Below are 12,569 nucleotides of genomic sequence, written 5' to 3'. Positions count from 1 at the left end.
TGTCTTAGAGTCCTGGGTGGAGAAAGTATCTGGGGTCGCATGAACTTCGGTTCCCACCCACTGGAACTGTTCTGATGGTCTCGTGTTCCTTACCAGCCTTCTCTCCCTCCTCGCTCTTCTTCAAGAATCCGCTCATCCTGAGGTAGGAATTGTGCCTCATCGGAACAACGATGGTGGAGAAAGCCAGGAAGCCTTCTGAGCGCACTGTGCATAGGGAAGCCAGAGCCCCCAGCTGTTCTCAGGGTTCTTTGGAGATTGTGATGATCAGTAGCAGGGAGGCACTGGCCACCGTGAACCGGCCTAGGATGTGGACCAGCACCATGGCACCAAGGCACCCGGGCTCCTGGCTTGCGTCTTCTCACTGCAGGAGCACCTTTCCAGCCCAGAACCCTGGGCCACCTCCCAGGAGGCAGAGAGGTCCTAGCACTAACTCCAAGGTGTGCAAAGGGAGCAGGAAGAACGAAGGCATTCAGATGTCACCGAGTTCTCACCTGAGCTCCCCACGGGCATGGAGTTTTCCTCGGTCTCCAGACAAATGCCGCTGAGCAGTGTCCTCCCCTTCTCCAGGAGAGGAGCCTGCCCGACATGGAACTTAGCCATTCGGCGGTTGCTTGTCAAAAGTGCCAGCCTTTAAAAGGGGATGAGGTTTTGGTCCCTGGGAACCTAAAATTCTGCTCACAATCCCAGAGAATAGCAACAATAGCAACAAAATCAGTCTTTTTTTTTTTTTTTTTTTTTTTTTTTTTTTTTTTTTGAGGCGGAGTCTCGCTCTGTCTCCCAGGCTGGAGTGCAGTGGTGCGATCTCGGCTCACTGCAAGCTCCGCCTCCTGGGTTCACGCCATTCTCCTGCCTCAGCCTCCTGAGTAGCTGGGACTACAGGCGCCTGCGACCGCGCCCGGCTAATTTTTTGTATTTTTAGTAGAGACGGGGTTTCACCATGGTCTCGATCTCCTGACCTTGTGATCCGCCCGCCTCGGCCTCCCAAAGTGCTGGGATTACAGGCGTGAGCCACCGCGCCCGGCCCAAAATCAGTCTTTAAATGTGGTGCCCAGGCTTATCCATCCGGACCTGTCACAAAGCAGACAAGATGGCTCTGTCCACTTCTTGCTCAGAATGTGCCCAGATGCCACAGAAGGACCTGCAGTCCACGACCATGCTTGAAGCAGGACCTCCTTTTCCAGCACCCCCAGCGCCAATCCTGCTTCCCAGGGTCATTTCTCTTGGAGACGAACACTCAGGGTTAGGTTTCCCCAGAGAGGAGCGTTTCAGAGCCCACTTGCACTTGTGACCCGCTTGCACTGCAAGCAAGAGAACGCCTCATGGCAAAGGGCCGGTGGTCGTCATCAAGGGGCACCCCAGGCAGGACTACTGAGGTGTTTCTGAAAGAAGGCCTGGGGCCAGGCTAGGCTTGGAGTCAGAGTGACAAAGCTGAAGGCTGTGGTCACCCACTTGGGCTTATGGGTAACAGCAAGGGGAGACAACCACCCAAAAGCAGCCTGGGAAGACGCTGAAGGTCTGGGGCTCAGCATGGGCCCGCTGGAGAAGAGAGCACCTGGGTTCCCCAGCACCCAGTTAGCAGCTGGGAAACATTTGTTTGCTGGTTAAACTGTGGCTGTAAATAACAGTGTTGCCCTGGGCTCCCAGTCCCCCTCCCACACACTGTTAACGTGTGATTAAGCCCTTCAGCCCTCACAGGCAGACTATGGTGGTGGGATGAGGTTATTAGCTAACGGTTTGGAGCAGTAAAGGCACTTGGCTTTGATTCGCAGTGCCCCAGAGATATAATTATCTCATGCACGATGGCTTTGCCACCTGTCACATCTTCTGGCTTAATTTTTTTTAATAAGAAATAACGAGAGGGGCTGGCATTTTCTTGCTCTGCGACACAGCTTGCTGTGTGCCGGGCTGGGACATGGCAGGCCTGCGGCGGTCGCCTCCCAGACTGCCTTCTCGTGTTTCCTCCCCATGCCTCTCCTTGTTGCTCCACCACTGTCTCCGTTGCCTTCTTCCTCTCTAACTTGCGTTCTGTCCTTCTACTTGTCCACCTGAACATTGTCACCACCTGCACTATCCCCAGCGTTCGTGCCCTTCTCCTAGCACCAAAGCCAAGCTGACAGGTGCCTTCTAATTGCCTCAACTGCTTACATTCTCTCACTCTGTTTCTCTCTCTTTGGCTCAGCCTTCTCTCCTCCACACTTCTCTTTCACAGTCTCTCCCACCTGCCCTCTTCTCCCAGCCTCCTGCCTCCTGTGCACTCTTCCCTATGTGAACTAGGGAGGCTCAGGACTTCCTTGAAGGTTCTGCCTTTCCGTGGAACCCCCTCCCTGTTCAATGACCCTTCCACACAGCCACCCTCACGCCCACCCTGAGCTTCTGCCCAGAAGTCCCCAGGTCTTCAGGACTGCATGTGACTGTCAGCATCCTGGGTTTCTCCTCTGAATCTGGGGCTGGCTCCTTAGGCCCCCTCTGTAGCTCTTGGGTGGGGGCTGTTGTGGCCCCTCCGTTTCTGGCTGGCTCATTTTGCTGGTCTTCCCTTCATAACCCCACTCTAGCTGGGCTCTGGCAGACAGCTGGGAGGTCTGTGCTGACCTGTTCTTGCCTGTGATTTTTTTCTGCTACTGGGGTCCTCTTGTCATCAGGGGAGGCCTTTTCTTCCTCTGCAGCTTTTCTCAAGATACAGCTCTTCCTAACCTGACCTCATAGAACTTTCTAGGCAGACCCTGAGGACCTGGTGCTCTCCTTCTACAGCAAGAATTGTCTATACTTAGAAGATGCTAGCTGGGCCAGACCTCAGTCCCCACATTCAAATACATAGTGTTCTTTCTCTCCCAAGATGTTCTAATTCACACCATGCCTCCTTCCAGCGCCTACACGAAGTTACCTGGGGAACATCAGATTTCCCTGGGACAGTTGAACATCTTTTAAATGCACGTGTGTTTGGTAACATTTCCTTTTTCTCTTTCAGCCACCGGATCTCCAAGTCAAAGTTCAGGTGAGTGAGACGCACACTGCTCTTCCTTCTACCACCAGCTCTGTCCTCAGCCACCCTGTTGGGTGGCCCAAGGTAATACCTACGAGTTGTCGGTAGGGTAAGGGGTATTATTCTTAGGGGGTAACTACTTTCTGTATGGCCATTAAGAAAAAGCTTATGGCTCAGATCAGACAAATAATCCAGTGGTTGACATTTGTTGAATGATCTTGGACCGTCCATCTTTTTGGCAGCAGTGTCGCTAGGAAGTTGTCAGACCAGATGTGTTTTCCTCCCTTCTAAGATGAAGTCCAGTTAAAAGAAACATAAAATAAACCCTTGTGACTGTCATGACCTACTTCATGTTTATAGAACATGGCGAGATGTGAACTATGATGATGATGGAAAGCACGTAGGATTATGACACCCATCTGTGTCGCTGCTCTTGACAACAACAGAACCTACAAAAGGACCCAGGGGCCTCAGCCCCCATCTGCCTCCCAGCCTCACTTCCTGCACTTCTGTGAAAATAACCTTTGTTCCTCCTACAGGGAACTTCTTGCAGTTATCCAAATGTTCCCTGTCCTGGTGCACGTTAAGGCCCTTGCATGGAGCCGTTCCTCCACTTAAATAACCATGTCCCCTAGGCCTTCATCTGGAGAACTCAGACTTCTGTTCAGACCCTCAGATGTTACTGCTTCCATGTTACTGCTTTCTCTCCCATTTCGCTGGGTCTGGAAAATACCTTCTGCAAGCTCCAGGGAGAGTTACTCAGCTCCCCCTTCCCTGGTGCTTTGCTGGTGTCTCTGCCACAGCACTCAGCAGATCACACTCGGATTACTGGCTCACAGTCCCCTGCCCCCAGAGGCTCTGCCTGCATGCCTCACAGGGGTTACTTTCAGAGCACCCAGCTCAGTGCCAGTCCAGTGGTGAATGTCCGTACATGTGTGTTGAATGAAGTAGTGGACAGACGCGTGCAGGGAGAATGTGAATTCACTCCCACAAAGCGTGTATCTACCAAAAAATATTGGTTGTTTTTCATCATTGAGCTAATCTTGATTCCCTAGCCCTACCTACTACAAGGCAGGAGCATAAAGACATTTTCGTCAAGCTGAGTAAATGTAGCCCAGTGCTGTATTTTAAACAGTCCCTTAAGGTCAAGTGATTCGTCTCTCCGATTGCCTCTGTCCCAGCTCCTCTCTTAGATGGAGCTGGACACATGGGGGAGAGGGACTTTGCGATTCCAGGAAGCAGGGAATGATGAGGGCTGGTCCTGTGAGCCACATGAGCCCTCTGGATGCTTGCTCATCTCTGCTGCATGGGGCTAGGCTGGACTGCTGTCTGAACTGGTACCCACTGAGGTCCATCTGGTTAGGGCATCCACTGCTGGAGTCCATGCCCTCTGCTTGCCTCTGGCCTTGAAATCTCCACCTCTGCTCTCTGACCCTTGAGTTCTGTTGGCCCACTGACTTCAGCACCTCTACACCTCAGCTGAGCACACGGACACGTCGAAGTCCCTGACGCTCTCTGAAGGAGCTGGGGGAGGCAGCAGCACTATGGCAGGCTCATTGGCCTCCTGGTGTCCCATCAGGCCCTCTGTAATAGCCAGGATAAGCTTCAAGCCAAGGGCTGACCTCCGAGGGTCTGCCAAGGTACTCCACCAGCCCCAGTGTCCCTGGGCCTCCCCATGGTCATCTGGGTGTTTCTAAAGCAACCCCCTGCCAACCTCTTGAGGTGTGGTGCCCAAGGGCTAAAAATTAAGTGAGGACCCTGGTGTCTGACTGTTGCTCCACTTCTGACACATTCTTTCTCTCCCATTTCACTAGGACTGGAAAATACAGGCTTTTTTCCCAGTTCCTTTTTCTCTCAAACCAAGACCTCGTCTACATAAAAAATCTAGGGTCCGGCCCATCAGCTCTGGCTCTTATTACAGAGAAAGAGCTCCAGAAATATATATATAAAAAAAATTCTCTCTCTCAGTAATGCTTGGCTCTTACTGCTTTATCTCCAGCATCTGGAGAAGTGGCTGGTATGTAACAAGGACCTAATAAATATTTGCTGAGTGAGTGAGTGAATTAATAAATGAATGATCTTGCCCCAGTAAGACAATAGACTTGACACAGATTCAAACAAAGTATCTAATTTGACAGTCAAAGCTGAAAAAGCATGTTGTGCTTTAGCAGTTCCAAAGCCCCACACAATAAGAGTAAAGGGATTAAAAATACACTTGAAAATATTTCCAAAATATCATTCTCACTTCATGCAAGTGGTTAAATCATAAATTAATAAATGAATGAATGAATGAATATGATCCAGAGGATGGAAGGGAAAATTGCATACTTGTGTCTCGAGTTAGAGATTGCCTGGAACACTCCGGCAACATTATTTTCATCCAGTGATCTATGGTGCAAGCTGTGCTTTTGAACAAGAGGGAAAGAGCTTTGGTGCCTGTAAACCTCTGGAGTCTCCCTTGGCCCTGAGGCTTTGCTACATGCTGCCCATTCAGCCCTGATCATCTGCCTCTGGGAAGGCCGCCTTCTTCTGCAGCCACCCCTCAACACACCACAGCAATGCAGACAGCAGATTTTGTTCTCCTAAAGGCTTGCAGCTAGTAGGTTGGCACTATCATCGAAACTCATTTCCAGATGAGGATCTTGAGGCTTTGAGAGGCCCAGGTCACAAGGCTCTAGTATGGCTGAGTCAGACCTCATACCCAGGGGCTCTGCTGCCAATCCCTGTGCCATCCTAGTGATGAGGTTCTGCCCAGGAATAGTAAACCCTGTTCCTGTATAGCTAGTGTGTCCACAGAGTGCATAACTCTAGAGCCATGCTATTCAACAGAAATATCATGCAAGCCACATATGTACTTTTAAAAATGTTCTAGTAGGCAGGTTAAAAAATAAAAAGAAACAGGAAATTTCTTTGATTTAAACCAGTGTCTCTAAAACATTACTATTTCAATATGTAATTCATATAAAAAGTATTAATGAGATATTTTGCATTCATGCTTTTGTGCTAAGTCTTTTGAATTCAGTGTGTTTTGCCAGTACTGCACATCTCAGTCTGGACTGACCACGTTTCCCATGCACAGTAGCTGCATGTTGCTAGCGGCTGCCACACAAGGCCACATGGCCCTGGAGGTTTCACACATGAGCAGGTATCACCCAGCAGCTGTCTGATCTGGATTCAGCAGTTCACTGATGGTGTCTGCTTAGGGAATATCAAAGGCTACAAATAGATTGAAAATGCCACCAACATTTTGAAAGGATTCCTAATCATTTTCTCAAGTTAGGTGAAACAGTGTAACAATTACACATAATGGAATTTGAGTCTCAAACTGGCCTATTCCATTTGCAAAACAGAATGATCCAAAGTCATGTTTCTTTAAAGGAAGTATAGGAATGGAGCCTTTAGGGAAAATTTGGCCAATTAATGGATTACAGCCATAGTATATTACAGTCATAGTAGAGTATTCGCTTGGTAATCCAGGTTTTCACTTAGAGGAATTAGTTAAAATAAGAGATTTGTGGCATCTGGAGCTCACTGTTCAGAATAGAATGTAAACAGTTAGGAAACAAATGATGCAGGAAGTCTTTTGCAACCTGAAGGGATTAATTAGACAAGTTGGAGCTTCTGGAGCTCAACTTTATGGAGTTCTGAAGTGAACCTCAAGGGGTTCTAAAATTTGGAGGACTGGCTTGCCCAGTCTTCAGTGAAATGTGCTTCCAATGTTCTCTTCACTTCTGCCATACCAGCAGCAACAAGGCACAAATCCAAATTTGCCCCAATCTCTAATAGTCCTTCATAAAGTTACTTATTTACAAGAGAATTAAACTTAATGATTTTCTGTGCTGTTTGTTGTTGGTTCTGGTGAAAAATTTTTAAAAAATTGGAAACTTACTCTAGCCACTAGAAGGAGCGTGCAGGGCCCATCATTTTGATGTTGTCTACAATTTCAGATGCCTGTCCACCATTGCGTATCAAGCAAACTATTTTAGGTATTTTAGGAGCACTGCCCTCTCCTCACCTCCACCCTGAGCCCTGGTTCACAAGAGCTCTGGGAATCTTCAGCCTTGTCTTCCAGAGGGAGGTGGTCCATTTGCGTAGAGTTCGTCTCTGCTGCTCAACCATGCCATCAGCCAGGGGTTCTTGTGCAGGATGGACTGTGCTGAGTCCCGTGGGTCTGTAACCAAGTGTAAGACACAGCCCCATTCCTTCGTGGGTCTTGTGAGCTCTGTGGAGAGGCAGGACCATACAAATAAAAGGTAACTGACAATACAAGGAAATAGTCATTTCCTCTGGGGACCCTTCTTGCCTAAGGTGTCCTTTTGTGTGCTCCCTTGTGGACCCGCCCAGCACTTAGGCCCTGCTGTGACTGCTCACTTAGTGGTCTGTGTCTCTAGGTAGGTTTTACACAGAGGAGGCCTGTGAGCATCGTGCTAGCTGCTGGGTATCTGGTACCCTTCCATGGTCGGTGTTTAGTAACTATTTCTTGAATGTGTAACTAAAATGAGTAATGCAGACAGTAAGCACTGAAGAGTGCCAAGGCTGAGAAGACTAGAAGCATGCATCACGGAGAAGCTGGGACTCAGTGTGAGCCCCACAGGAGGGGCAGGGCAGAGAGGATGGAGCAAAGGTGGAGTTTCCGGTAGCTGGGAGGACTTGCCGTGCAGCTGGACAGGCAAGAGGAAGGTCCAGTGTAGGGTGAAGGGCAGGCGGAGCTGGGGCTGCGAGAGCAGAAGTTTCCCCTGGGAATGCAGTGATCCCGAAGTTTAGAGACATGGATGAGACCCATTCGTAACCATCCTTCTCTCCTGTGTCTACATATGGAAGGTTCTATTTTTAGAGAAAATGACTTCCAGTTAGTGTGAAGGGAACATGAATAGCAGGCAAATTTCTCCTCCCTATTTTATCATTTAATTTCTGTATCCTCCATGCATATGTAAACACAAATAAATTTACACATTCTAATAAACCATTACATTTATTATACAGTAGGAAGTGTTGCCAGGAAACCAGTTGTCAAGCAAAGCTATATTTTGAAGAGTGGGAGGTGTATAATTATCTTTAAATACTTTCTCTGGATAGTAATTACCCCACCCCCACCCCAGCCCAAATCCATGTGACTCTCCCAAATGGGTCTGCTCAGGAGCACCCCAGTTTAAAGGGACACCGTCCTGTCGGCTCCGGCCACTCCTCAGCGGTCTCTGCAGAGCAGCTCCAGACCCATGGGACAGGCCTGACCACCCAGCACCCATACCCACTACCCCCAACCATGAGGAAAGAGGGGCATAATCCAGTTCTCATATTAAACCCACTCTAAGACAGCTCTGCATACCGTAAAGAAAGTAACCTTGATTGCCTTGGACTCTGAATAACAATTGTCAACAATTATCAGTGATTTCTGGAACTTGAAATTGTATCTATTTAAAACATGTTCTTTGCAAACTTCACTGTCAGCTGTTTAAGATCAGATAGGAGTTTGTCCTGAAAATTCATTTTTTAGGAGAAAAAACTACTTGCCAAATTTCTGTACAATATCAATAATCACAATCACAGGAAAGAAGCGGTGGCATGCCCTGCAAGATAAGACTGTTTAGTATCAAGATTGGGCAAACGTCAGAGGTCTCCTCTCAAGAGGACCATGTGGGACTCATTGTCCCATTCCTTTGTCCCTCCGTCCACCCTCCACCATCCTCCCTCGGATCCAGGGCAGGATGTCTGGGGGTGCAAGAATCCCAAAGTGCATTTAGAAATCATAACTTTTTAAATTGTTAATGACTATGGGCACTAATGGGTGTATATATTTATGGGGTGCATGTGACGTTTTGATCCAGGTGTAAAATGTGTAAAAATCAAACCGGGGTTATTGGGGTATTCATCACGTCAAGCACTTATCATTGCTTTGCATTAGGAACATTCCAATTCCACTCTTTTAGTTATTTTAAAATATACAATAAATTATGACTGTAGTCACCATCCTTCTCTCCTATGTTGTACGATCAAATATTACATCGTATTTATTCTATTTAACTATATTTTTTCACCTATTTAGCATCTCCACTACCCATTCCAGCTTTTCTGGTAACCATCATTCTACTCTCTGTATCCATGAGTTCAATTGCTTTAATTTTTAGCTCCCACCTGTGAGTGAGAATATCACAATTTGTCTTTCTGTGCCTGGCTTATTTCACTTAATATAATGGCCTCCAGTTCCATCCATGTTGTTGCAAATGACAGAATTTCATTCTTTTTTATAGCTGAACAATATTCCAGTGTGTGCACGTACCGCATTTCCTCCATTCATCTGCTGATGGACGCTTCACTTGATTCTGTATCTTGGCTATTGTAAATAGTGCTGCAGTGAACATAGGAGTGCAGATATCTCTTCAGTATACGGATTGGAAACCATATTTTACACCTGGTGACCTGCTTCCCTGTGTAGTGGATTTTCCAAGTGGTAGGCAAGTGTCCCGTGTAAGGTGTGGCCCGCACTGGAGATGGCCTTCAAGCCAGAGCAGAACACTACTCGGATTCATCCTTTCTCCCCTCCCTGCTCCTCAGGCCAAAAACTAAATTCTCCCTGCAGTCCTGAGGAAAGAGTACCCTTCTTAGATTACTCTTCATTCTCCTAACCTCATCCTAGATTTAGCAAAGGCTCGGTAACAGGATTTTCTGCAGACCATCGATAGAAAAATGACAGAATAGAAAGGTAGATGAAGTCAGGCTACTCCAAGAGGCAATTTTGAGGGGGGTGGGTGCAGGGATCCATAACAGCTGAGGTCCACATCCTGGAACCTTGGAACACTAGTTGTCCCTAGCATCTTGGAGTTTGCTGATGTTTGGAGGAGCTTCTGCTCTGGAAGTAGATGACCAAGGCTGAGGGCAGTGCACACAGCACAGAGCTGTCCCTGCCCCCTGGGGCACACCCACGTATGGTGCTGCTACGTGCCCAGGGGCTGGAAAGGAATAGGCTATTCACAGACCAGCAGGTTCACACAGATAGGACTTGCTGTTCTACCACCAGCATAACCTGACCCAGGAGGTGAGGCTGAGGCTTGATGGTCATCTCTGGCAGGAAGACTGGAGAAACGGACTCATGCCATGGACTCTGATTTAGAATAGAGGACCTCAGTTCAGCTTCCTCATGCTGAACTGGAGGGCCAGTTTTCACATCCAGACTTAGTATGCCACACACACACACCCCGGAAACAAAGTTTTATGTAAAAAATATTTTCCTTACTGCTTACTTTAAAAAGCAGTTTCCTTATGATATGATAGGCACTGTGATATTTTCCACTCTATTCCTTTATTCAGTGCCACGTATGACCTCAATAGATTTCATGACCCACTAATGGGCTGCAGTGTGAGGTTTGAAATCTCTGCCCTGAGGCAGATTCTGCATGCTTATTTAGAGGAATGTCTGTCTAGACTAGAGAGATTCATAGAAAGGAGATCATTTTATGGAAAAATACAGATATTCATGGACTTTATCACCAGGATTCTACTTTATTTCTCCTCCTGCCTTCATTACCCAAGCAGGAGCTGCATCTTCTATGCCTGGTGGGTCTGCGTACAAGCCCTACAGGTGCCCCAAAGGCATGTGCAGAGCTAAGCACCCCACACTTCTCATAACTGACCCCTCTGCCTGGAGCTCTACTCCCCCTCCTCTGGCCCTCCTCTGTGCCGCTCTCCCAAATCGCCCCAGCTAAAAATGTTGGCCTCCCTTCCATACCTGTCTCTCTTATTCTGCACATCCTCTCATCTCAAGGGCCTGTTGATTCTGCCTCCAAAATTGCTGCCAGCTCTGTGTCATCTTTGCCATTAATAAATCTATTGCCTTCATTATCTCTAACCTGGAGAACAGGAAGAGAATTCCTCATACTGTCCCTGGTCTGGAAGGTGACAGGGGGGCTGTTTTTGGGGGGGTGTTCCAATCCAACCTGATCATGTCCTTTCCCCTCCCCAAGCCCTCAGCATGGCCCCTGCAGTCTCCTCAGCACCTCTTCAGCTGTGGTTCCTCGCTCCTTGCACACTGCAGCCATTTATTAACCATGTCGTCTACTGAATTCAACCAAATAGAGCTGTGTATGTTCTCTGTATCAGGAAAATGAAAACACCTCCACCATAGAATCTTAAAATGTGTTTCTTTAGGATCATCTTAGCCAGTGGTTCTCAACCATCATTACACAGTAGAACCACCTGGGGAACCTTAACAATACCCAACCCCCTAGAGAATCAGACTTAATTGGTCTGGTGTTGGGGCTTGCGGACCAGTGGGGTTCTGGAGAGGGTTCCCTAGGTAATTCTGTGTGTAGCCAGGTTTGAGAATCACTGACAAAGGCCCCTGAACCAAGATACTGGGAACAGTCCACGGAGCATGAATGAGCTTCAAGGGGTCTGTGTGCTGCATGGGCTCACATGGAAAGGTGTGTGTGGGGGTGTGTGCCCATGTTTCTGCAAGGCAGATCTAAACACTGATCAGATTCTGGAAAGATTCTATAACCCAGAAAAACAAAGAGCCTGTGCTCCAGATGAACCCCTTCTACCATGTGGATGCAGCACGCAGAGTCAGGGCCAGGAGGCTGGGCAGAAAACCACGCCTGGCTCTGCCCGCTGTGGTACCAGTCGAGGTACACAGCCTCCCCGGCCCCTTAGTTTTCTCTTCCACAAAAATCAGGATGATGCATGTTTTGCAGAGTTACTGAAAGAATTGGAGAGAAGGCATGAGAAGTGCCCGATGTGGTACTGGGCCCCTCCACCACTGTTCCTAAGAACGCTCTTATTGCTTGCAACACTATTTCTAAGAATGCCGTTTTACAACAATTTAAAAAAAAAAAAAACTTCCATTTATTGAGCACCTTCTACTTCAAAACAGCCAGATGCATTAAAAGGGATTTGATCCATCCCCACAATAACCCCATGAGGTTGGCCCTCTTCCCGTTTCACAGATGGGAGAACTAAAGCTTGGAGGAGTTCAGGGGCATCCTCAAGGCAGCAGGGCCTGGTTAGCTGGGTGAGAAGCTGGGCTTCTTGCCACCAGGTTGGGCTCTTCTAGCAAGGCCAGGTCAGCGAGGGGTGAGAAGAGCCACGGGGCTGCATCTTGGGTTGGAGGAAACCTGAATTCACAGGCATCCCCATCCTTCTCTCCTTGTCCCCTTTCCAGCCGCTACTGGCGTCGGTGGAATCGGTTCTGCAGAAGAAAGTGCCGTGCTGCAGTCAAGTCTAATGTCTTCTACTGGTTGGTGATTTTCCTGGTGTTCCTCAACACGCTCACCATTGCCTCTGAGCACTACAACCAGCCCCACTGGCTCACAGAAGTCCAAGGTGAGCGGCGGCCCCAGCTCTGCCCTGGTTTCCTCCTGGTAACTCAGCCCCAAGGCCCAGGGGAGGGCATAACCACAGGCAGAAAGTAGATGGGAAAGCAGCCAATGGTCGGGGCTCTTGGCAGGTGCTGTGCTGGAGATAACAAGGGCCTAGCAGTTCTAAAGCCCCACAATAAAATGCACTACCTTGTTAAAAACAGATACGGCTTCCCTGACTGGGCCCACACCATCAGCCTGCCCCAAAGTCACTGTTGGGCCCGGGTGATGAGGAAAGG

At 48.3% G+C, this 12,569-nt stretch overlaps 1 protein-coding gene across 7 annotated transcripts in view; it reads left to right on the top strand.

The window, feature by feature from the left end:
* CACNA1C (calcium voltage-gated channel subunit alpha1 C) overlaps positions 1-12,569 on the top strand; it is a 647,971-nt gene that overhangs the window by 501,852 nt on the left and 133,550 nt on the right. For all 7 annotated transcript variants that reach the window (XM_030939233.1, XM_030939228.1, XM_030939229.1 and 4 more), the window contains exons 11-12: positions 2,966-2,992; positions 12,135-12,295. In XM_030939233.1, the coding sequence (XP_030795093.1) occupies positions 2,966-2,992; positions 12,135-12,295 (188 nt within the window). The remainder of the gene's footprint in view (positions 1-2,965; positions 2,993-12,134; positions 12,296-12,569) is intronic.

This window comes from Rhinopithecus roxellana, chromosome 10, assembly GCF_007565055.1.
Source record: "Rhinopithecus roxellana isolate Shanxi Qingling chromosome 10, ASM756505v1, whole genome shotgun sequence".
NCBI lineage: Eukaryota > Metazoa > Chordata > Mammalia > Primates > Cercopithecidae > Rhinopithecus > Rhinopithecus roxellana.
The sequence above is the reverse complement of the archived record's forward strand: the minus strand, read 5'-3'. Positions and strand labels throughout refer to the sequence as shown.